Below are 26,808 nucleotides of genomic sequence, written 5' to 3' on the forward strand. Positions count from 1 at the left end.
AGGCTGAATGTTACTTTATTTTGTGTTGATGGTGGAAACCCCTACAAAAGAAATAGTTTACCCTGTTTGTCTTTTTCATTCTGTTTTATTAACAACTTCAGCCCCGGAAGAATTTACACCCCTTCCTGACCAGAACACTTTTTGTGACACGGCACTGTGTCGCTTTAACTGGCAATTGAGTGGTCGTGCGACGTTGCACCTAAACAAAATTGACGTCCTTTTTTTCAACATAAAGAGCTTTCTTTTGGTGGTATTTCATCACCTCTGCGTTTTAATTTTTGTTGCGCTATAAACAAAGAAAAGAACACCAATTTTGAAAAAAAAAAAAATATTTCTTACTTTTTGCTATTACAAATATCCCCCCAAAAAATATATATAAAAAAAAAACTTCCTCAGTTTAGACCGATATATGTATTCTTCTACATATAAACATATATTGATTAGTTTGTACAAAAGTTATAGCGTTTACAAAATAGGGGATAGATTTAAGGCATTTGTATTATTATTTTTTTTTTATTAGTAATGACGGCGATCTGTGATTTTTATCATGACTGCAACATTGTGGATGACTCATCAGACACTTTTGACACTATTTTGGAACCATTGTAATTTATACAGCGATAAAAATGCACAGATTACTGTGTAAATGACACGCAGGGAAGGGGTTAAACACTAGGGGGGCAATCAAGGGGTTAAGTGTGTCCTAGGGAGTGATTCTAACTGCAGGGGGATGGTCTCACAACAACATGACAGAGATCACTGCTCCCGATGACAGGGAGCAGTGGATCCCTGTCATGTTGCTAGGCAGAACAGGAAAATGCCTGGCTTACATAGGCATCTCCCCGTTCTGCCGCTCCGTGACACAATTGCGGGCCCCCAGTGCAAATCGAGTCCACAGTACCCATGGGCACGCTCACGGAGCATGTGACAGGTGCGCACGCACACCCACAGTGCCGCGGTTTAAAGCGGACGTACAGGCACGCCCATTTGCCCACCGCTGCCATTGTGCCGACGTATATCGACTTGCAGTGGTTAAATACGGGCCAACAAGCTCTTAACCGGCATATCTGGCATTGACTGTACTTACTGGTGAGCACTACACTTGAACTAAATAACTCCCAAACATCACAGTAAACAATTTTCCTGGGTGCCAGCACTTTTAAAACATCCAAAGGATGGAGACTTACATTCTTCCCGCAGCTTGCATTCTTGGTTATGTCACTGCAAGTATTGGAAAAGTTAATTGAAGCCTCAAGAGCTGCACACTTTCACTAAAGCACCCCAACACCCCCAAACCCTAACTCCCTGAACACTTAATTCCTGAAAATTAACCCTTAACACTTGAAGGAAGTCTAGACCCAGTTTATTTTGTTGTTGTTGCTGCAATCTGTTTCCCATCAAGAAAATTTCCCTTTATTTACTGTTCTGTAAATGCGGCAGGAAATGAGGATCTCTGACTAAAGTGAGGAAAATGCCTTCTCAGGCAGTTGTCACTGAAGCAAGTGTCCTGTATTGATTGTTCTCTTATTTTTGGTCTTGGTGACAATGGTCACCAGGACCAATGAATCTCTCTAATAGGGATAAAGACAGAAATAAGAATCTTACAAGAATTCCAACCCCTCACCACTCCTCCAAAAGCTAAAAAATAGTTTTGACTTTAGATACACGTTATTCTCTATCACTAACATAAAAATCCTATAAGAAGCCTTTAACACACGGGCCTTTAACACACAATCGGATTTTCCAACAACAAATGTGTGATAACAGGGTTTTGTTGGAAATATGCTCCATCGGACAATTGTTGTCGGAATTTCCAACAACAAATGTGGGATAGCATGCTTTAAAACTGTCCGACAACAAATGTGTCTTGTCGGATTATCCAATCGTGTGTACGAGGCTTTAGGCTGGGTTCACACCTATGCAGTTTTAGTGCTTTTTGCAAAAATCAGCAAGAAACTAGCTGGGAGATATTTTTTTGCCGAGGAAACCGGTTGTGTGTACATTTTCGTTGAGGAAACTGTCGAGAAACTCGACGAGCCAAAAAGAGAACATGTTCTCTATTTCCTTGACGGGAATGGAGAAAATTGGCTTGTCGAGTTTCTCGACGGCTTCACAAGGAACTCGACAAGCAAAACGATGTGTTTCGCCCGTCGAGTTTCTCGGTCGTGTGTACGAGGCTTAAGATGTTAGTGCCACCTCGCAATATTTTGAAGGGGCCCTTCAAGTTCTGATTTCTGCACAAGCTATTTGCAGCCCAGTGAGGGGGTCTGCAACTTTTACAAGACAATATCCCAGATTACAAAGGCACTTGGTGCACATAAAGCAGATTTGTACCTTTTATGGCTATTGAGAAATATATTTAAATGGAAGCTTTCGTGCCTTGAGTTCAGCTTTAACCTTTCAAACCAAACATTTAACCTAACCCTTAAAACAACGTATTAACACTTATGCCTCGTACACACGACCAGTTTTCCCTTTGGGGAAATTACCGTGACAGCTTTTGGCAGGGAAAACTGGCCGTGTGTATGCTCCATGGCAGTTTTCCCCACAGGAAAACCGCCGGGAATCCCGACGAGAAAAATGAAAACATGGGAAATACTGCGATAGAGCATACACACGGCCAGGATTCCCGGCCAAAGCTATCATGGCAGTTTTCCTGCCAGGAAAACCGGCCGTGTGTAGGGGGGGAAATCTGCCGAGCCAGTTGTTGGCTTTCCCTTCGGGGTTTCCTGTCGGTAAAAAGTCTGTCGGGAAACCTGATCGTGTGTACGAGGCATCAGTCTACCTTCACTCTTATTGATAACCCCTAAACTAAGTATAGATGCATGAACCCACACCCAGTCAAAGGTTGAAAAAAATTGTATTTATCTATACAAAGGCATACAGCTAAAAGCCTGCTCCTGCTAACATGGTTTAACCCTAAAAAAAAAGAAAAATCTTAATCATAGCTGCCCAACCCCTCAAACAGAATGTTAACCATTCAACTACGACCTAATATTAGTCCACTATTCTGCTCTAAAGAAATAATAAAACATTATTTAATACCTATTAATTGTATATGTGTTAGACAATGACTCTGAGATATAATAATGAAGTTTGAGGTGAAATATACCCAAGTGCCACAATGATCTGATAGGAGATTTGATGTGTAGTTCGGAGAGATGTGCTTCAGTTCTGTGAACTGAGCCATATTGCCTTTGGCTAAACAAGAACTGCCCAGCAGGCACCTCCTGTCCTTATTTAAACACTCAGAATGATAGCGAATATCAACCCATACAGCTACTTATTTCAAGGAAGATTTAACAGTGAATCCACTTGCTAAACTAAATCTTGAATAAAGCAGAAATAAATGCAATAAAAAAAAAAGTTAAATTTGCGACCATAACCGTGGAGTGTAACTTTAACATTTTAAGTCACATCACGAAATGGATTTGCCGACATGCTCATGCCCATTGGTCAATTGAACTATTAGGGCAGTCAGGTTCCATCAAATATTATTCCTGAACTTCTGTTTGCATTTTCATTTCATGCATAGGGGAATGGTTCTGTGTTACCGTGGTAACAACAGATGGCATTATCTCCTTGTTCACACAGGAGTTTCTAAGATGCACACCCATAGGAAGCATTTTTCTGGTTATCCGCTTTCTACATTTGGAAGACTATGAAATTAACCAATTCCAGCAGATATTACCCTTTTTCAATAACGTTATATATCAAACAAAGGAAACTCCTTTAAATAAACACATCTTACTCAAAAGAACTTGTAATGTATTTTTGAAAATAAAAATAAAAATAAAAGATATTGGTAAGTTAAATTATATACTGTATTTTACTCCATAGATTCAAACATGACTGGTTCATTTAGCAGGTAACTGCATGTGCACTGGTGGGAATTTAGATTCTGTAGCAAATTGTGAGTATCCAAAAAAACATGAACTGTTGGAATGACTTGAAGATTGGTTTGGGAAGCATTATTTTGATAGAGTGCAGACATGTTAGAGGTCTTTTGAGGGGAAAATGTCTCTCCCTGCTGTAAGATCCAGATGCAGAAACTTCAGTCAGAGTAAATAGCTGGAACTTTTTCCTTTCCTAACAGATGCACCTGCTGGGAGTGCTGTATAAACTGTATATATCATTAGCTACACTATATATACAGTATACAGCACTGGGTTTCGGTAGCAGGACATCAATATCTCCACCTCAGCCAATCAGAGCAAGCCTTGTATTCATTTATAAAATACTGAGCAATGCTTATGCCACAATTTTTTTCCAGAATGACATGGGACGTACCTGTTCCACTGCTGGAACATAGCGCTGTATACCGCAGGTAGATTATGCTGCATATAGTTTATACAGTGCTCCCAGCAGGCCCTGTTCACACCTGAGCGTTTTTCAGCTTGTAAAACGCTCAGCTCTGAAGCTCCAAAACGCCCAACATGCAAAATCCCATTTATTTCAATGGCCCCTGTTTGCATCTGAGCGTTTTGTCGCATGACGCTCCAAAAAGTTATTTTTGGCAAATTACCAGCGTTTTTGGTGCCATAGACTTCAATAGAAATAGCTGACTTGAGCAGAAAAATGCCTGTAAAATGCTCAAATAGCAGCTCTCCGCCTTTTCCTCTCCTCCACCTAGTGCTTTCTATTGGCTAAACAAAAATGCCTGAAACTGTAAAACGGTTGTAATACACTTCTAAAATGCTTTAAAAAAACTTGTAAAAAGATGCAAAAAAAATTCTAAAAAGCTGAAAAGAAAGCTTGTAAAAAGCTGCAAAAAAAGCTGCAAAGCAAGCTTGTAAAAGGCTTAAAAAAACGCCCAAAAATGCCAGCAAATCAATACACTCAGGTGTGAACGTAGCCTAATGCCGAACACACGATCGGGCTTTTGCCCAACCAAAAACACATTGGAAATCCGACGGAATTCCATCAGAGTAAAATAGAACATGTTCTATATTTAAACTCCGATGGAATTCATCGGAATTCCGATGGAATTTCTCTGATGGGGCATACATACCAGGCGGAAATTCCTATGGAAAAGTCAGTCGGACTTTTTCCATCGGAAATTCTGGTTGTGTGTTCTAGGCATAAGGCTCCGTTCACACCTAGGTCTTTTTGGGCGTTTTTCTGCTGTAAGCCTCAGCTCTAAAAACGTCAAACAAGATAAATCCCATTCATTTTAATGGCCCATGTTCACATCTGAGCATTTTGTCATCTGAAGCAAAATGCCTGAAGCTCAAAAAAGTACATGAGCATCTTCTTTGGCAGATTACAGGCAATTTCTGCTTTTTACATTGGTGATCTTTTGATCTGTACAAAACGCAGCAAAATCTTGGCCAAATACGCAGCCAAAACGCAGCACAATCGAGGCATAAATGCTTGGCTTTCTGCCTGAAAACAAAATGCCTAAGTGTGAACAGAGCCTAAAGCCCCACACACACTAGATTTAGATTTTCTGCAGATTTCTGTCTTCAGATTTACTAAAACCATATAATATGAGGTCAAACCTTTATGCCTCGTACACACGACCATTTTTCTCCGCAGGAAAAAAAACAACATTTTTCCTGACGTGATTCCTCTCCAGCCTGACTTGCATACACACGTTCATTCAAAAAAACGGCCGGGCCATCGCATTTCAGGGGTCAATCCACTCTTCCTTGACCAGGGCCTAATATCAAGTCAGAACCTAGCTTAATAACAGCCTCTGCTAAGCTGATCTGTAATAAAGTTGTATCCGGATATATCAGAGAAGATCAGCAAGGTTGTGGCAGCATTGAGCCTAGTACACACGGGCTGAATGTATCGCGACATTGGCAGGTTCAATAGAAACCGTCTGACATTCAGGTCGTGTGTATGGCAGCCAGTCTGACAGAAGCCAGCCGGTCGGCCGGGTTCTCTCAACAGCTCATGGCTCAAAGAGGTCTGCTCTCTGGCTCCCTATCAGCGCTCTCAGCCAATGGTATGGGGGGGCTGTCCCCCTATCAGAACACAATAGCTCAGCAAGGGAGATCACTGTACTAACATTGGATTGTTAATACAGTGGCTCCGTTCTGAGCTTTCAGTTTTTTTTCCATTCAAACCACTGGGTTGAAAAAAATAAACTACTGGTGTGTACTAGGCTTTATTTGCTAGTAACATATGGATACCCATTAAAGGGTTGCCCTGTTTGATGCAACCTGCCTCACTAAACCCAATAAGCTTGTTAAATGGTTATGTTCTCTGCACTGCTCCAAACAAATAAGCGTTGAATCCCCAGTGCCCCTTGGATATGTCCTTTTGACAGTGATTTAATGGTGAGTAGAGAAAATATATGTTTCTGCAATAGCGTAACTCAGTCCTGGTGTAGATAAGCATTCAGTTACTTTGGTATATAATCAGTTAATCAAAAATAAAAATGAAAAGCTTTAGAAAATATGTGTCCTGCTGCAGCAAGCAAGTGGATGAGGGATATGACTAGCCTTGGGGACTCCAGGAGTGCCTGCCAGCTGAATTTCAGTGCCGGGTGTTTGCAGAAGGCATACCAGTGAAATGCAAATAGCTTCAGGCCAGAACATTTCTAGATAAAGAAGTCGCTTTGTCATGTAACTAGACTGTATGCCAGGCAAAGCAGGCTGGGGAGTTGTTGATGCTTCTGTGCATACTGGGTTTAGTTGATATGGCTGCTCCTGAAATGGTATTACAATTCTTGTACCATTCAAGCTCCTTGTGTTAGCTACTAGTTCAGGTAATGTCAAATGAAAACATTCCTTCAATTATTTTCCTTTCCTCTATATATTTCATGTGAAATAGCATCTGCATCTTTTTTTTTTTTTTCTCGAAAAAGGATGTTTATTGAACATTATGGTAAAAAATACATGGGTACATACTTTTTTTTTAGACAAATTCGTCTCACATCATCCTCATGTAACAGCACACGAAAAAAGTAGAAACACTACCAAACATTTAACATGGCCTACTCTCCTCACATTAAACCCAGAAATACCACAGTAGTACGGGTAATTTGCAACATCGGACCCTCACACTTCCCGACACTCGCAAGTTTAAGCAGGGCCCCCATCCCTTGGCCCTCTCATCTTCCCACCTGCGCGGGGTGTCATTTGTTCTGTTCTCGCGCCTTTGACGCCAGCTTCTTATACGAGCAGTCTGTCCAGCACCAGCTCTAATGGGGCTAAGCCCGGGGTGTTTAACCAAGGGGCCCATAACGACTCAAACCTTCCCGGTCTCTTCCTATGCTGATATATATATTTCTCTGCCCTGAGGGTGACCTGCATCTGAGCTATCCATTCCCCTAGCCTGGGGGGTTCCACATCTTTCCAATGGGTAAGTATGAGTTTGCGGGCCTGGAATAGGGCCCTTCCAATGGCTATCTTCGGGTTATCCTCAAGTGGCAGTTCATCTATGATCCCCAAAATGCAAGCCTTGGGAGTCTGTGGTACCTGGATCATAAACATATCATTCAAAGTTTTGAGGACCCCCGCCCAGTATAGGTGCAGCTTGGGGCACCGCCATAGCAGATGAATGAGGTCCCCACGGTCCCTGGCGCATCTAGGGCATGTGTCGTCGTGTACCAAACCCATCCTATGCAGTCTGGCTGGTGTAAAATGGACCCGCAGGATTATGTAAAGTTGTGATAAACGTTGTGCCACATTAAGCGAAGAGCCCTTAATAGCCAGCAATGCCTCCTCCCACTGTTCCTCCTCAAAAGTGCCCACGTCATCCTCCCATGCGGTCATCACCCTAGAGGGAAAGCCTGGCAGAAATGCTGTTAGAAGTCTAGCGTAAGCCTCTGAGATAAAACCCCTAGTACCAGCCACCCCAGTCATAAAGTGGAAAATTGGTGCCGGGGACAGAAACCAAGGGTTGTTTCCCGCCTGGGCCCTGATGGCATGCCTGAGTTGCAGATAAAAAAAATGCATTGTCTGAGGTAGACTAAACTTCTCCTGGAGCTCCGCAAATGAGAGCAGACGGCCCCCGGAGAATATATGGACCAGATGTGTGACCCCATACCTCCTCCACCGCTCGCCACATGTCAGGGACAGTAGCTCCTCATAGTAGCGATTATTCCAAATTGGGCTGTGTCCCGTAAACCCCTCTATGTCTTGTAGCTGTCGTGTTTTATTCCAGACTTTCTGCATTAGCGCATACGTGGGAAAGAGTCTATTTGATTTGGCACATTGTAAAGATTCGAGCCCAGTCACCATATTGTCTATTCCCGTCATGTGTTTCACTATGTCTACCACCGGGTCTCCCATTCCCCCTTTCATGGCTCTGGCAATATGTTGTAGTTGAGCTGCAATGTAATACAGCCAGGGATTTGGGAGGGCAAGCCCTCCCGCCTCCTTTGGCCTTTGGAGCTGTTCTAGTTTGATCCTGGGAGTCTTATTAAGCCACAGAAAAGAGCGAAATAGGGAATTGATAATCCTGAAAATTTTGAGGGGGACAACCATAGGAGTATTATGTAGGACATACAATAATTGCGGCATAAACACCATCTTCGTGAGGTTTACCCTGCCCACTAGGGACATTTTCAATTTTGACCAGACTTTGATTTTTTCTTTGATTCTGCATACTAAGGGGGAGAGGTTAAGCGTGACATAATCCAGAGGCTGGGGGGTAACCCAGACCCCAAGATACTTGAATTTGTTCGCCACCGGGATGTTCTGTAATGTGGGAGCCGACGGAGCCGTCGAGTCTAATAGCATTATTGCGGACTTGGTCCAATTAATCAGTAGGCCCGAATATGAACCAAAAGTCTGAACCACAGACATCGCCTCGCTAAGGGATCCCGACGTGTCTCCCAGCAATAGCATCGTATCGTCCGCGTATAGCATAAGTTTTTCATGCGTCGACCCGTACCTAAATCCATTAATCCTCTGGTTAGAGCGCACCAGAGCTGCCAACGGTTCTATGGCAACCGCAAACAGCAGGGGCGAGAGGGGGCACCCCTGTCGGGTCCCTCTGTACAGCGGGAAGGGAGAAGACACTCTGCCCTCCTCTCTAATAACCGCCAGGGGGGAGTCGTACAGGAGCCTCACCCACGACTGAAACACCGGTCCGAATCCAAATCTGTCCAGTGTCGCCCAAAGAAACTGCCATTCAATGCTATCAAATGCTTTATGAGCATCTAAAGACAGTAATGCTCTATCCCCCGTATTGTCTGCCGTTGACTGAATGTTAACGAACAGTCTCCTGAGGTTAATGGCCGTGGACCGTTCCGGGATGAATCCCGACTGATCCGTGTGTATAATCTTAGCTATTACTTTATTCAATCTTATTGCTAAGACCTTTGCCAATATTTTTATATCGCTCTGCAGTAGCGAGATTGGCCTATAGGAGCCAGGATCTAATGGGTCCTTCCCTGGTTTGAGTAAGAGGACTATGCTAGCTTGTCTCATGGAGTCCGGTAGATGCTGCGACTCCCTGGCCGCATTCAGAGTGTGAAGCAGTTTCGGGAGTACAACATCACCATATTGTTTGTACACTTCTATCGGGATACCGTCATCCCCAGGAGCCTTGTTATTAGGGAAAGAATTAGCCGCCTCTATCATCTCCTCAATGGTGATAGGAGTCTCAAGGGACTCCGCCTGGGACTCCGTTAAACACGGTAGATCTATCCCCTGCAGAAAATCCCGAGTCTCCTCCCCAGTGTGTGTTTGCTTTGATTCATATAGGTTAGCGTAGAATCTAACCAGTTCCCTCATCACCCGGTCAGGAGTATTGACTAGCTGTCCCCCCTCCACCCTCAGAGCTCCAATGGATGGGGACGTCTGTTGCGATTGCACTATTTTGGCCAGGAGTTTGCCCGTCTGCTCCCCCTCTTCATAGAAGGCCATTTTTGAAAAGAACCTTTTCCTGTTTGCCTTGGAGGCGTCAAGTCTAGTCAGTGCATCTTGTGCTGCAATCCAGGCCTCCCGTGAACCCTCCCCTGCATTGGCAATATACTCTGCTTCCAGTCGCCTAACCATCTGAGCCATCTGTTCCCTTTGTTCCGTCGTGCTGCGCTTTATGGCGTTTACCTCTGCAATAAAGATCCCTCTCAGAAAGGCCTTAAAAGCATCCCATGCTGTTCCCGTGCCAGGATGATCCGCATGTCTCTGCCAAAAGGCCACAATGTCTTGTTCTATTTTGTCATGGGAGGGGAAAAGGTTGAGCCAAAAGGCGTTAAGTTTCCATGGTGCGCGCGGAAGGGTAGCAAGAGGCCTGACCCTCAAGGTGAGCAGAATGGGGGAATGATCCGAAATGCACCGGGGGAGATATTGTACATCTTCGACGTACTGGGTGGCGGAAGATGAGCACATGCATAGATCAATCCTGGACAGGGACATATGTGATTTGGAGAAGCAGGAAAACTGCCTCTCCAGGGGGTTCCTCATTCTCCAAGGGTCTACCCACCCCACCTCCTCTATAAACTTTGCCATGGCTGTCCTCGTCGTCCCCGTGTCTCCTCCCCGGCCAGGGTGTCTATCAAGGTACGGGTCCATTATCCCATTGAAATCCCCTACCGCCACCAAAGGGACACCTGGGTTGCTCAGCTGGAAGGAAAGGAGGATACGCAATATTTGAGGGCTGAAAGGAGGAGGAACATATAGCGCAGCGAGAATGAATGTTAACTGGTACACTCTACACAGTAAAAACACATATCTTCCCTCCTGATCAATCCTGGAGTCTAATAGTTGAAAATCTAGGGACTTGTGTACCAATACACTCACCCCCCTGGAGTAGGAGGTGTGAGTGGAATGATACGACCATCCCGCCCAAGCGAACCCCATCCATGACACAGTGTCTGGAGTCAAATGAGTCTCCTGCAAGACACATATGGCAGGGAAATGCTTCCTCAAGGCAGATGATACCATGGTTCTTTTGAGTGGGTCCCCCAGTCCCCTTATATTCCATGAGATTACTGCTATTCCTGTCATCACGTACCGGTTATAAGAGCATCACCTGTCATATCAACCCACCACCCACCATAGCAAACACTACCCTTCTTATTCCTGCCAGCGGGTATATTGCATTTAACTTTACCAATGTAAAATAAAAGTCCTCCTTTGAGATCTACCAATAATAGCAATAACACAAGATATACAGTACAGGGAGGGAGTGGTAGGTCACTGTGTAAGCAGTCATACAAGCCTCGCTGCGCCATGACCATCAATACCTCACCGCTTGGGTCATGTGTAGCCCGGGCAACTGCAGGCCTGCAGCCCCGGGCGTGAGTCCGAAGCGACAGTCCATCCGGGTTCGGCGAGAGGAGAGCACCAGCCATAAAACAAAGAAAAATTAGTAGAACCAACATGAAAAAAGAAAAACCAAAAAAACATAGCATCTTTGCAGCGCACTGCTGTGGGGCTATACCTATGCCCCCTCCCCGCCACAGACGCAACATGCAGCCTGCAGTCCCTCTCCTGTGCCTCTCAGGGCACCGCCTATGCGATCCAAGTCTCGCGTAAAGACCTGGAAAGTCAATTAGGAAAAGGGGGGAAAAAAAATATAAACCAGTTCGCGCAAATTCTGAGTAGTAACAAAGTCAGATCAAGGCTCTTTCTTTCCATCTGCATATAATGTTCTCCCGGTCCTAGGATCCTATGGCTAGTGGTAAGAAAAAAAAAGGGGAAATTCCCCCCCCCCCCAACACTCCCAGTAGGGAGATAAAAATCAGGAAAAAAAAAAAAAAGGGGGGGACAAACACATAGGGGGGTTTGAACAGGCTTACCACCGCGCCCCTTGGTTCATCAAAACAGGATAGTTCAGTCCGCGTCCGCCTCCTGCCTCTCCGCCTGGCGAATCAACTGTTCGTTCATGTCAATCCATGATGAGGCATCAGTCGCCGATTCGAAGAACTGGGCCCTGCCGCCTGCAATGATGCGAAGTTTAGCAGGGTAAAGCATTGCATAGTTGGCCCGCAGGCGTTGCAATCTCCTCTTCACTTCCCCAAATTTGGCCCTTCGCCTCTGCACCTCCGCAGAGAAGTCGGGGTAGAAGGACACTCTCACTCCATTGAATTGAATGTTGCGGCGCTCTCTGGCCAATCGCAGAATAATTTCCTTGTCCTTAAAGTTGAGCAGTTTGGCCAGCATGGTACGAGGTGGATTGCCCGGTGGGAGAGGTCTGGGTGGCACCCTGTGCGCCCTCTCCACTGAGTAAAAAGGTGTAAAGGAATCTTTTCCAAAGACTTCTTGAAGCCAGGCTTCCACAAATGCAGTGGGGTCTCGGCCCTCCGTTTTTTCAGGGAGGCCCACTATGCGGACATTGCTCCTCCTCAAACGATTCTCGATGTCTTCGTTGCGGTTTTCGTTGGTTATCGCTGTTCTAGCCGTGACCTGTAGATCCCTAATGAGGGGGGCCATTCTATCTTCCACCTCGCTTACACGACTTTCCACCGCTGTAGTGCGTTCCCTTATTTTCTGGAAGTCGTGCCGCATCAATCCCACCTCTTCCTTCAGTCCCCCAAAATGTTGCTGCAATGTCTGCACCGAGGCCGTACATTTATTAACCGCTTTAAGAATCTGGGCTAGTGTGGGTTGCTCCGTGCCCTCATCTTCCCCCTCTTCCTCCGCATGTATCTCTGCTGCTATTTGGATTGAGGCCTGCTGCGATGCCTGGGCAGAGCCAGGCCTCTGCATCTGTGTGTGAAAGATATCTGGCGTGGCGTCCAGCTCCTCATCCGAGGGACGGTCTGCTATGCCATTAAGTTTCTGTGCATAGTACACCATATCCCTGGGTGCCTCCTTCCCCTGGGCTTTAGGTGTCTTGGGGGGATTCTTACCCGTGTCCTTCTTGTCCGCTCGTGTCTTCCAGCCGGCGGCGGCGCCATTTTGCAGGTCCTGCAGCTCATCTCCCTTGAGCTGTTTGCGGGTCATCATACCGGTAATCGGGCAAACGTTCGGGGCGGTGTGTTCCCTGGGAGCCGCGGTACTTCGATGCGGTGTTTGGGACCGGAATCCAGCAATATTCTGGCCGGGAGAAGGATCACTGAAGGGTGCTTACAGGGAGCTCTGTGAGACACGTCCGCTCACATGCCGCTCTTGGCCACGCCCCCCAGCATCTGCATCTTTAAAGCATACCATGGTATTATAACAGTCATGAACTGAATTTATTTTATTACAGTACAACTAAAGGCTCTTGTATGGCAGTCTAAATGAGTACCATATCTAGTTACTATGTCATGCACAAAAGTCTCAAAGAGTGAACAAAAACATCCTTTACCTACCCTGACTTTATCCTGACTTTACCTATCCAACCCTCCCTTATTTGTGTCTCACACACACACAGCTCCCAAATGTCCCTAATTTCGAGAGACTGTCCCTAATTTGGAATAATGTCTCTCTTTCCTTCTCAATTGCTCCTCATTTTGGTCTGATCTATATAGCTGTAAATAAAATGAACTATTTATCTTTCAAAAAGTGTTTTACAGTGCTAAACCTTTCATTCAATTTCTACCAGTTTCCGCGGACATGTCCGACCGTGTGTAGGGCCGACCGGACATTTTTTCAGGCCTAGCGGACATGTTTCAAGTGGACAAAAGTTTCTTAGCATGCTAAGAAACGTGTCCGCTGGAAACCTGTCCGTCGGACATGTCCGCTGGTTAGTACGTCTAACCAGCGGACCGAAATCCCCTGCATGCGTCAAAGTGATTCGAAGCATGCGTGGAAGCATTGAACTTCCTGGTTCGCGCACGTCGCCACGTCATCGTCGCCGCCACGTCGCCGCCACGTCACCGCGTTTTCTGTCCGCGGGGATTTTGGTCTGATGGTGTGTACACACATCAGACCAAAATCTCCCAGCAGACATGTCCGATGAAAACGGTCCGTGGACCCTTTTCATCGGACATGTCTGGTCGTGTGTACAAGGCCTAAGATTACAGTATACTGTATGTATTGTGTGTATTTACTTTTTTGAATTTGGCGCCGATCTCCGCCCCCGTGCGTCGTAACATCGCAGGGAATAGAGCTTCGCAGCACACAGGCACTGTGTGAATCGAGCGAGGAGGACACAGCTCAATCACACAGCGGGGAGGCATCGCAGGATCCAGGGATAAGGTAAGTAAACTCTGCCTGTGGACACTGCGAGGCGATCCCGAGTCTGGCTCAGGGTTACCGCTTTTGGTTCTGAAATTCCACCCCGAGCCAGACTCGGGAATACCGCTAAAGGGGGTTAAAACGCACCTTTGGATGTAGAAAAGTACATATAGTTGAACATGCTATTCCTTGTTTCAGTGATAGTCTTCAGTTTTTTCTTATTATTTCTATCGCCAGTGGCTGGCAGGGATTGTATTAAAATATTATGCTCCACTAGTGCAGTAGTCAGCAGCTTGGAAAGGCTGCATCTATCTGAACTACTGGACAACAATTAGAAAGCACTTCTGGATTAAAAACAAGAAATGTAACTTTCCAGTCTTACTGCTTGAAGCAGATTTCTAATATTTACCTTGAGTTTAGCCACATACCATCCATGACCTAAAAGAAAAATCAGATGAGCCAAGCCACCATGTTCAAATGTTTGCAAATGCACCGCTCTGTGACTCATTCACTTCAATGCTATTCAGATGTCTTGCGCTTATGGTTCACAGACTGTAATTTTTCCTGCTATCTTTCATGTGCACATTTACAACTTTTAGATATCTGAAGGAAGCTTTGCTGCAAGTAACAGTAATGTTTTGCAGCCTGTATCATAAGACATTCAGTAAATGTACCATGTACACTAGGCAAACCAAACGGACTTATCAAAGAAAATGTCACAAAAAAAAAAAAATTGCCTTAAATTAACCTTTCTAAAAATAAGTATAGGGACTGCCGCTGCTGATCTCCTCCTGAAAATGCAAGTTGCCCAGCATTATGTTGTCCCAGAAGCTTCAATTCTTTGCGTCACCTAAAATTAATTTACAGATCAGGAAAGTCAGAAATCCTTATAGCAAATCTGTTGCTTTTTGTTGACTACAGATGTTAAAACAAACTCGCCCCATAAAAGAATGTCTGCGCCATTGAAATGCAGCATCGTTGTAAAGAGATCCTCCTATAAAGTGTCTTCTGGAACTGAGACTTCTGGGAGTGTTGATTTGCTGCGTCCCTGATGCATTTAGTGGTTTCTTCCACCATCTTCTTGTGTCCTGTACAGATGTGGAGGTTGGCTGAAAGAAACACTAACATATCTCCGAACTTTTTGAGATGGACGCCGATTAGCAAAATTATGTAGGCCTAGGATACACACCCTTGCCATGCCCCCTTAACCACTTCAGCCCCAGAAGGATTTACCCCCTTAATGACCAGGCCATTTTTTTTCCTTACTGCACTGTGTCGCTTTAACTGACAATTTTGCGATCGTGCGACACCATACCCAAACCAAATTGAGGTCTTTTTTTCCCACAAATAGAGCTTTCTTTTGTTGGTTTTCTGCGTTTTTTATTTTTTGTGCTATAAACAAAAAAAGGCCGACAATTTTGAAAAAAAAAAAACAATATTTTTAACTTTTTGCTATAATAAATTTCCTCCAAAAAGGAATTATTTATCAGTTTAGGCCAATATGTACTCTTCTACATATGTTTGGTTAAAAAAAATGCCAATAAGTGTATATTGATTAGTTTTAGAGTCTACAAAATAGGGGATATATTTATGGCATTTTTTTTTATTATTATTTTTTTTTTTACTAGTAATGGCGGTGATCAGCAATTTTTAGCGGGACTGCAACATTGCGGCAGACAGATCGGACACTTTTGACACTTTTATGGGACCAGTGACATTATTACAGTGATCAGAGCTAAAAATAGCCACTGATCACTGTATAAATGACACTGGCAGGGAAGGGGTTAACACTAGGGGGCGATCAAGGGGTTAAGTGGCAAGAAAAAAATCCATCGTACACAATCCTATACCCACAATTGATCCAGAGAAAGGTGAAAAACCCCAACAGAGCATGATACAATTTGCTACAGCAGGGGAAAAAATTCCTTCCTGATCCCCCCGATAGGCAATCAGATTTTCCCTGGATGAACTTTACCTATAAATCTTAGTACCCTGTTCTATTATGTACATTTAAAAAGAATCCAGCCCTTTCTTAAAGCAATCTACTGAGCTGGTCAGAACCACCTCTGGAGGGAGTCTATTCCACATTTTTCCAGCTCTTATGGTAAAAAAAAACGTTCCGTATTCGGAGATGAAATCTCTTTTCTTCTAGGCGTAAAGAGTGCCCCCTTGTCCTCAGTGTTGACCATAAAGTGAATAACTCAACACCAAGTTCACTATATGGACCCCTTATATATTTGTACATGTTGATTATATCCCCCTTATTCTTCTCTTCTCAAGAGGGAATAGATTCAGTTCCTTGACTCTTTCCTCATAGCTGAGCTCCTCCATGCCTCTTATCAGTTTGGTTACAATTCTGTGCACTTTGAATGATTGACTTCTGTCGAACCCGAGACAGCCACACACTGATCAAAATTGTGATCCTTCTATGGTGGTCAGCTTCATTGGCCAGGTGAAAATAAAGGAAAAACTGTATAAAAAAAAAAGAAAACAAGTGCACCCACCACATCTAAGATTGATAAGCTGCAATAAATCTTTATTTCCTGTTTTTAGGTTTAAATACACTTTATTTTAGGCAGTTTTTTTTTTTCTTAGATTTGGACAGAGTGAAGATGGATTATGTAACGGATTATGGACTATTCTGCCTGGACATTGATAATAACTGCAGGACTTGTTACAGTTGGATCTACCACATTGTATTCTGAGCTCAAAGGGTTAATTGGACAAGTCTCTTTTCATTGCTGGATGCTAATGTTCCCTTCGCATTGATAATGAACTCTCTCTTGTGTGCAGGTAAACAGCCCCCCTGTGAGGTGTATGCTGATGGGGATTATGTGTGAGTGATAATTGTTTTAAAGGTTAATTGAATTCTATTGAGAAAGGAATGTGCCTGGCCAGGAAATGTTAAGTGGGGTGCGGTGCCGAAGCGGCTAGAAACTGGCCAAGTGATTAATTCAAGGAGATGTCATTGTTCTTGTAACAGTTGTAAGCAGATATAAGCAGGTGAAATATGCCAAATAAAGTCAGTCTGCTTGACCCTTCAAACGTAGCACGTCTCGTTTCTTGGAAGGGCGTTCGATGGGATATACCGGCGGTACCTGCATATCGCAGCTTGCCAGGGAAAAGGACATCTCCAACGGCTGAGACCCTCACACCAGTGGGTAGCCGTTACATTGGTTGGCAGCGGTGGGATGGTCCTTTTATCCAAAGAGCAAGTGCTGAATGGAGTCGCAGTACGCCAGGCTGAAAAGATCCACACTGAAAGATCTATTGAAGAGTCGTGGTAGGAGCGCCAGCAACAGACCACGGAGGGAGCTGATAGCTGAACTGCTGGAGCTGGACGAAATGGATGGATCCATGGAAGGAACTGAGCCCCTTGCACCGGTCAGCAAAGAAGATGTAATTACTGGGATTGTACAGCGGAGATTATCGTTGTATCCAGAAACGTCCGTGGAACTAATCAACCAGCTGTTTCGGGAAGCAAGGGAAGAGATACAAACGAAGAGGGGACAAGAACTGGAACTGGTAAGAGCGAGACAGCCCATTACACCTGCAGTTCCTACCCCCCCACCTGCTGCTACAGGAAAGAAAATACCGTTCACTGCATTTAAATCTTTTGTAGAAAGTGAGGAGGAAATCGATGGATATTTGGCGGACTTTGAGAGGCAGTGCTCACTACACCAGGTACCACCAGACCAATGGGTCACTATTTTGTCGGGGAAATTGTCGGGCAAAGCCAATGAAGCCTTTCGGGCTCTCGCTCCAGAGGATATTTTACAATATCAGCAAGTTAAAAAGGCGCTGCTAACCCGATACGCTGTAACTCCAGAAGCCTACCGCCGTCGCTTCCGGGAGTCCAAGAAGAAGGCTGTGGACTCCCACATGGAATGGGCCAACCAGTTACAAAGGGTGGCATCCCTTTGGGTCCAAGGGTGCAAGGCCAACACCGGGGAGGAAGTATTGCAGCTGTTCCTAATGGAACATTTCTTCCAAGACCTGGCCGCAGACATACAAGACTGGGTACGAGATCGCCGTCCCGCTAACTTAAACGAGGCGGCTCGGTTAGCAGATGAGTACGCGGAGACAAGGAAAGTAAGCCAGGGTACTATACGGCTGGCTCAGAAGGTAGAACCGCATACTCCAACCGTCACCCCACGCCCAGAGTTTCGGGCTCCAGTCCCACCACGTCCTCAGGGGCCTAGCAACTACCCCCGGGATTCGCCTAGGGTGACGTGCCATCACTGCAGCGACACGGGACATATTGCTCGTTATTGCCCTTTGAGAGCTACAAATAACAATTGGAGACGCACAACACCCAACAGAGAGGTCACTCCATCACGTCCCTCTGCGGCCCACTGCCTGGAGACCGAGGGGGGCCCTGAGGAATGTCTGGGAATTTGGTATGAGGCAGACCCAATACAAGCTACCTCTCTGGATAACCGTCAGCATCACCGTCAGGAGGTACGAGTGAATGGACAAGTAGCACAAGGCCTAAGAGATCATGGGACTACTATCACTCTGATTCAAAAACATCTGGTAAAGCCAGAGAACGTGTCCACTCGCACAGTTGCCGTCCGGGTCGCAGGGGGTGCTGTATTTCGCGTACCCACCACCCGGGTGCACTTAGACTGGGGAGCCGGGTCAGGAAAGACCACAGTTGGTATCATGGACAACCTACCTGCCGAGGTGGTGCTGGGCAACGACATTGGCCCTCTGACTTCGGCTTATTTACCTACACCTGCTGCGGCTTGTCCCGTGACCACCCGTGTTGCTGGAATCAACCCGCTTGCTGCTGAGAACCGGGTAAGACTAACTTCCCCGACATGTACTGTAGATCCGGCACAATATCACAGTCTAAAATGGGAATGTGACAAGTTGGCCAGTGAGAAATCAGAGATGCAACGACACTACGCCATGTATTATGAGATGTCCCGTGGCTTGAACATTGAAATACACAAACAGGCGGAAATTGTCAAAAGATTAAATGGGATTTGCATCCAGGTGGTGCCGTATCTGTCCCAAGAGCATCAGCAACAGGTTTTGGGAGCCATTGAGAGAGCAAAGCAAGTGACTGTTCCAGAATTGAATTCTATTATTCACCGTCACCATCAGCTACCGACCTGGTAAGCCAATGGGAAGGCCGACGGACTGTCCAGGCAAACGGAACTTTTACCCTAACAGCAGACCGGACATCCCCAAGTTGATCCGAAAAGGATCAATCCGGGTCTGCCGGAGTGTTCCACAAAAGGGGGGCAGTGTAACGGATTATGGACTATTCTGCCTGGACATTGATAATAACTGCAGGACTTGTTACAGTTGGATCTACCACATTGTATTCTGAGCTCAAAGGGTTAATTGGACAAGTCTCTTTTCATTGCTGGATGCTAATGTTCCCTTTGCATAGATAATGAACTCTCTCTTGTGTGCAGATAAACAGCCCCCCTGTGAGGTGTATGCTGATGGGGATTATGTGTGAGTGATAATTGTTTTAAAGGTTAATTGAATTCTATTGAGAAAGGAATGTGCCTGGCCAGGAAATGTTAAGTGGGGTGCGGTGCCGAAGCGGCTAGAAACTGGCCAAGTGATTAATTCAAGGAGATGTCATTGTTCTTGTAACAGTTGTAAGCAGATATAAGCAGGTGAAATATGCCAAATAAAGTCAGTCTGCTTGACCCTTCAAACGTAGCACGTCTCGTTTCTTGGAAGGGCGTTCGATGGGATATACCGGCGGTACCTGCAAATCGCAGCTTGCCAGGGAAAAGGACGTCTCCAACGGCTGAGACCCTCACACCAGTGGGTAGCCGTTACAGATTAGATTACCTGTCAGGTTTTCAATGCTAACTTTGCCCCTGTTAGGGAGATTCTCTCTACTTGTCCTTTTTAACGCTATCATTGAAAGTGAAAGTAAAATCTCCCCAATGGGACACAGATTTTAAAGAAAATAATAATAAGAAAAAAACTGACTGGGATTATAACCCTCCCTCACTCTAAATGTCTATAGTTCTACTTTAAGCTTATACAGAACCAGTAAATTTAAAATAAATTGTAACAAAACAATATAATGATATACTCTATTTAGAAACTATTGTGACAACCCCCAGTTTCCACCAGGGATGGACATTAAGGCCTTTCAGTGTTGGTTAGATAAAGGTCTATCCCGCATAGGTGACTATTTTAACTCGAATGGACCCCTTTAACTAAGTTATTGCACCACAAAACTAGAAATGCCCTCCTCAGAGCAAAATACACAATCCCTATCAGTAACCCCATATGAGAAATGGTGCTTCACAGCCACGGATATGAAGGGGGGAAATTCCCTGATCTACTCAGCCCTAGCTGAACCGTCTGTGAAAGTGTCATACATGCTGAGCTGGGATTGCGACCCTGACATAGAGTGGGACTTAGACACTTGGCACTCTCACTTTGCCAGTGCTTTTAAGGGGATTCTTAATATATCCTTGATAGAAGCCAATCTCAAGTTCATGTCCTGCTGGCACCTGGTGCCTACATGCCTCGCTAAATACTACCCACAGTCCTCGCCCCTCTGCTTCAGAGGATGCGGCCACTTAGGCACTCTCCTCCACACTTTGTGGCAATGTCCCAGAATTAGAGGCTATTGGAATAGAATCTTTAATTTGATCCACAAGACCACTGGGATTGCGGTCAACCAAGACCAGCAATAGCCCCTCTCAACCAAAATATACCAAAACCCACCCAGACTCTAATTCTTATATTCCTTTGGGCCAAAATTGCAATAGCACAGGTCTGGAAATCCCCCTCAGTTTCATTCTTCTCAACTAAACAAAAAATCTCTTGGATTATGTCCCAAGAGAAGAACCTCAACACCATTCTTGACAACGTGGAGAAATTCAAACGTATCTGGGAGTCCTGGGCACGACACATTGGTGTCTCTTTATAGTCCTAAAGCTTCTCCTTAGCACCTAGGGCCCACATTCAGTCAGGCCCCCAAACTTCTTTCAGCTCTCCGTGTGGCCTGCACCACTACCCCTATCCCCATCCTCTTCTTTTTTTTTCTCTCCGCCGCTCTTCGGCTTCCCGTTCTTTTTAACTTCTCCTGTCAATCCTTAGTACTTCTGCAAGCCTCTGCGGGCAGAAATTTGATATTATAGGCGACAAATCTTTTCATCTTTAACGTTTCTTTGTTAGGATGCAGAATGAGTTATACGTTCCCACCTTATTGTTCAGTTACTAAGGGGGTAATCCACAAAAGAGATACGCAGGCGGATCTACTGATACGCCGTTGTATCCCTGTTTCTATCTATGAAACTGATCCACAGAATCAGTTTCACATAGATAGGCAGAAGATCCGACATGTGTAAGGGACTTACACTGTCGGATCTTAGGATGCAGTACCGCATCCGCCGCTGGGGGCATTTCTCGTCGAAATGCCGCTTCGGGTATGCAAATTAGCACTTACGAAGATCCACAAAGCTTTTACGCTTCGTTTTTTCTCCGTAAGTATTAGTTTGCCGTCGCAATATTAGCGCTGCTTTTACAAGGCCTAAACTGTTTAGGCCTTGTAAAAGTAGACCCTTCTATCCCGCGTCGCTGTCTTTTTTTTTGAAAAAAATTTTTCCCGCCGCAACTCGTATTTTTTTTTTACGCCCGTCGCGATTCTCAAAACCCGGCGCAACGTAAAACCGCGCAAAGCACGTCGGGAAAATGACGTCGGGAGCATGCACAGTACTTCCGGCGCGGGAGCGCGCCTAATTTAAATGGGACTCGCCCCATTAAATTAGGAACGCCTTGCGCCGGCCGGATTTAAGTTACACCGCTCAAAATTTCTAGGTAAGTGCTTTGTGGATCGGACACTTAGTTAGAGATTTTGCGGCGGTGTAACTTAAATGGAAAAAGTTACGTTGCGCCGGGTTTTTGAGGATTAGGCCCTAAAAGGTTTCACAACATTAGTCAACCACAGCATAGAAATGTTGACCTAGCAGCTCTTTAATGTTTTGCTTGAGCTTTGATCTTTTCTCTTTTAGTAGTTCAGTAGTTTAAGGCCGAGTGGTCGGGCCGCCCATAGCACAGCTTGATCCCATACGGGGTGCGAGGGGCGACGAGACAGCTCACAGACAAGAAGCATTGATAACTGTATGGTAATCATTGTCGATCTTAGTTTGTTTCTGATAAACCTGTATCAATGTTGATGGACCCATGACCATGACTGTATCTATGTATTCTCTTAATAAAAACAAATAAAAAAATAAAGAAAATAAACTATTGTGATGCTGACCTTGTACACTGTGCCAAAAGCGCCTGATCCCAGGATTTTTACTCTCTTTAGTTCTGTTTCCTTTAATATCCTTAGCTGGGCTTGGTTTGGTGCCGTTCCACTTGGTGTCAGTGGCTCCACTAGCTGGAAAGCAAGAAAAAAAGAGTAAGTAAGTAGCAGTATACAAGATTCAAATCTTTCCAAACTGGCTACTATATAAAACACCTTCATTTGTATCCAAATTGAATATTCTATCAATATATGAATATTTCTGGAAAATTATTTTAGTGATGTTGCCCATACATTGTAATCAAGCAGAATTATGTAATCTACAAAAGAGGAAAAGAAGGAGAAAGATAAGATTTGAATCTGAAAAAATGCTCAAGCCCCACAGTTAACATTTATTATCCACAGTGCTGACAGGGGAATCCCTACTGCCAAGACATTGTTGTCTTCTGGCAGGTGGGCGGGCGGAAACCGTCCCCACCGAGAGGAGACAGTGATTATTGCTAGCGGCTATAGCAGCCGTTAGCGATAATCGCAAGTAAAATCCAGCAGGCTGGTTGTACCCAAGTGATCGATCAATCAACTGCCTGCCAATAACTGGCCGAGATTTGAACCATCTATGGCTAGCCTAAGTCTCTCACTCTCCTATAGTATTTTGTTAATGCTGACAACTGTGTGCACTTATCAGTTGACAGATCTATTGCTTGTATTTTTGTTCATTACGTATCTATTTGTTTGCATCATTTATTTTCTATTATACCATGGAAGATGATAGCACTTTTAAAATTATTATTATTATTTGCAATAAAAAATAATTTTTAAATGCACTTCAACTCAGCCAGGTCATGTTCCTGTTTACCAGTGGCAGAGTTGCTTTCATAAATATTTCAGAAAAACAACAGGCTTGTGATATTCTGCTGGTGCAGAGTTTCCTTATACTGCATTGCTTATTTAAGGGAAGCTTTACCCAAATGTTCACCCTTAACAATATACTGAATATGTCAGGAGTGTATGACACTATGCATTTTCAATTGCAGTCGCTGTAGATCTGAGGGGGACATGCAAGGAAAATAAAAGACAGCATATTAGCTTGCACATGATTGGATGATCAAATCAGCAGAGCTTCCTCTCATTTTACAGTAGATCTACCCCTCAGATTTACAGTAAGTGTACTTGTAGTGCAAAGGGGATTTGCCTTTCATAAATAACCCCCTATAGGGGTTTTACTAAAGGCAATTAGACTGTGCACTTTGCAAAGAGTTGCTCCAGAGCTTAGTAAATGAGGTAAAACTTCACTACACAAATAGTACCCAATCACGTGCAAGGAAAATAAAACAATAAAAAAATGTTGCTTGCACATGATTGGATGATGGAAGTCAGCAGAGCTTCTGCTTGTTTACTAAGCTCTAGAGAAACTGCACTTGCAGAGTTCAACTGCTCTTTGTGAAGTGCGCGGTCTAATTGCCTTTAGTAAATCAACCCCAGAGATCCTTCAAACAGCTGAGACATATGGAAGACTTTGGGAATACTGCGGGATTATTTCACAACTGTTAATGAAGTCAGCATGTAATTAAACTTTGCAACCACATAATGTAGACCATTTGATGTAGGTTAACTGCCCAGCAAAAGTACTACACAAACTATTAATTGACATCACCATTTGCAATAATTATTTTCTTGTATACCGCAGAACGAAGACGAATACTGGTCTTAACTGCAAAATTATTTTGTTTAACATCAGTTTTGGAAAACTGGAAAATTTGCACGCTTTTTTTAGTTACTGCTTCTTGAAGGTCCTAAAAATATTTATGGAGTTTTTTTTAATAATAACCTAGTAATTATCCCGAAGTTGACAGGTGCCCTATTTAAAAGTGAACTTAAAAGAGAAGTTTGGGATTTTTTTTTTAATCATTTAAGCATCGATCTCCTTTGAATCTAAGGCTGAGAACTGAGCTATCAAACACTGCTGATCACTCTGCCGCTCTGAGCAGAGAGTGGTGACAAAAAATATATGTATATAGAGAGTGGTGACAGTCAGTCACCGATGTCTGCTCTGCCCCTCCAACACTCCAGTGCTTGGCTAGGGAGAAGAAAGAGCGACTGGCTCAGTTCAGTGCCAGTTCAGGCTCCTGGGTAGATCCATATGGTAGTAATCTTTCCTTAGCCTGGACCGGCTCAGTGGCATCAGACGAGAGCAGGCTTTAGCCCGCTGTCAGCTGAAAACGTAGTACAAACTACACTCCTGTGATCCACAGGATAAGTACAGTCAAACACGTTTTGGCTGTACTTCTCCTTTGAAGTCAGAAAATGGGGGGATGCAATCTAATGCACATTACCTGGTAGCAGCTTGTTTAAAATTTTAAACCAAATGTCTCACTTTGCCAATGGGATGGATTTGTTGTCAGAACTAAGCTAGTTATCACATGGCTTTGTTGAGTCAACTTTACTCATTCCTAATAAGGTGTTTCCATACACACATATTTAGAATATGGAAGAACACATAAATGATAGTCAGCAAAGCTGCACACCCCAAATATAGTTTCAAAATTGAAAAGATCCCCAGGGGGTTTTTAAGCCGCAAAATAATCATAAAATGGTAAATATTTTCGATATTCAATTCAAAATATTAAAAATACTTACCATTTTATGATTATTTTGCTGCTTAAAACCCCCTGGGGAAACTTTTCCATTTTGAAACACACCTATTTAGTGGCCAGCAATACTTTATACAAAGCAGGATGGCCTAGCGTCCTCAGGGCTGGTTCACACTGGAACGCCCATGTTCGAACATGGGCGTTCCTGTGCGGTTCCATGATTTCCGATTTTCACAGCCCATTCATCTCAATGGGCTGCTAAAACGACAGGGATGCAGAAAAAATAGTGCAAGCACTACATTTAAAGATCTCGCCACACCAAACTGCACGCTACTGCAGTACCATGACGTTTGTCATCCGCAAATGGTCTGCGCTTTGCGACATGAATTTGGGGTGCCAATAACAATTAGTTGCCATCCGCAACGCATTCACATGTGGTGCAGGAAACATGCACGGAACATGCCTGTCCGACACCGAGGACGGGCCCTTGGGCATGGTCAAGATAAAAAAACAAAAAACATGGTTACTTTATGCACCGTATATACCCAAGTATAAGCCGAGGACCATTGAGGGGTGACAATTGAGGGGCACAGTGGCTGCGTTTGATGGCATGGCACAGTGGTGACAATTGATGGCACAGTGGCTGTGTTTGATGGCATGGCACAGTGACTGCGTTTGATGGCATGGCACAGTGACTGTGTTTGGCATGGCACAGCGACTGCGTTTGATGGCATGGCACAGTGACTGCGTTTGATGGCATGGCACAGTGACTGCGTTTGATGGCATGGCTCAGTGACTGCGTTTGATGGCATGGCACAACGGCTGCGTTTGATGGTATGGCACTGTGACTGCGTTTGATGGCATGGCACAGCGGCTGCGTTTGATGGTATGGCACAGTGACTGCGTTTGATGGCATGGCACAGCGGCTGCATTTAATGGCATGGCACAGTGACTGCGTTTGATGGCATGGCACAGCGGCTGCATTTGATGGCATGGCACAGAGGCTGCGTTTGATGGCATGGCACAGCGGCTGCGTTTGATGGCATGGCACAGTGACTGCATTTGATGGCATGGCACAGTGGTGTGAATTGATGGCATAGTGACTGCATTTGAAGGCATGGCACAGTGGTGATAATTGATGGCACAGTGGCTGCGTTTGATGGCATGGTACAGTGGTGACAATTGATGGCACAGTGGCTGCGTTTGATGGCATGGCACAGTGGTGACAAATGATTCCACAGTGGCTGCATTTGATCGGCACAGTGAGGCTGCAATTTTTTTCTTTTACGTTTGATCCCCCCAAAAAATTTTGAGCACCAGCCGCCACTGGTGCTATCATTAGTCTTACTATTTTTACTTAACATTATCCTAGCAGTTGATGCAATGAAACACATTATAAAAGTACTGTATCATGGTTGCATGAGATTTTCATAAAATAAGACTAACAGAGCATGAATCAGATTAAAAAAAATGGAAAGCAATAAATATTGAAGGCTCTTGACAGCAAGATCTCACCTCTGTCTCTAAAAACCGGCGCAAGGCTCTCTTCTTTTTGATGCTTTTTCGACGGACGTAGACAGCAAAGGTTAGACCCATGATGACTATAATGAAGAGGCCTCCAATGACACTGGCAGCGATAAGGGGAGTTCTAGCATGATTAAAGGAAAAAAAAATCAGTTAAACACCAGACAAAATGTAACAGCACGGGAAAAGGAATAGTAAAGAGTAAGAGGTGAAAAAAACGAGAGGTGTAAGGTCAATAAATACGTATATCTGTTTGTATTATAGTGTTATTTAACATACAGTATTTAGCAAAATTTACAAAGCTTTAACCACTTGTCCTGCGGAAGATTTACCCCTTTTCATGACCAGGTCATTTTTTTGCGATACGGCACTGCGTTACCTTAAATGTCAACCGCGCGGTCGTGCGATACTGTACCCCAATTTTTTTTTCTCCCCCCCCCCC

The 26,808-nt window shown here is 44.5% G+C and overlaps 1 protein-coding gene across 1 annotated transcript in view; it reads right to left on the bottom strand.

Annotated features, from left to right (window-relative positions):
* Window positions 1-26,808, bottom strand: part of ERBB4 (erb-b2 receptor tyrosine kinase 4) — a 1,211,692-nt gene that overhangs the window by 208,337 nt on the left and 976,547 nt on the right. The window contains exons 17-18 of the mRNA XM_040358486.1: window positions 26,358-26,508; window positions 22,264-22,386 (exon numbers count right to left, since the gene is read on the bottom strand). Coding sequence (XP_040214420.1) covers window positions 22,264-22,386; window positions 26,358-26,508 — 274 coding nt within the window. The remainder of the gene's footprint in view (window positions 1-22,263; window positions 22,387-26,357; window positions 26,509-26,808) is intronic.

This window comes from Rana temporaria, chromosome 6 (assembly GCF_905171775.1).
Source record: "Rana temporaria chromosome 6, aRanTem1.1, whole genome shotgun sequence".
NCBI classification, from domain to species: domain Eukaryota; kingdom Metazoa; phylum Chordata; class Amphibia; order Anura; family Ranidae; genus Rana; species Rana temporaria.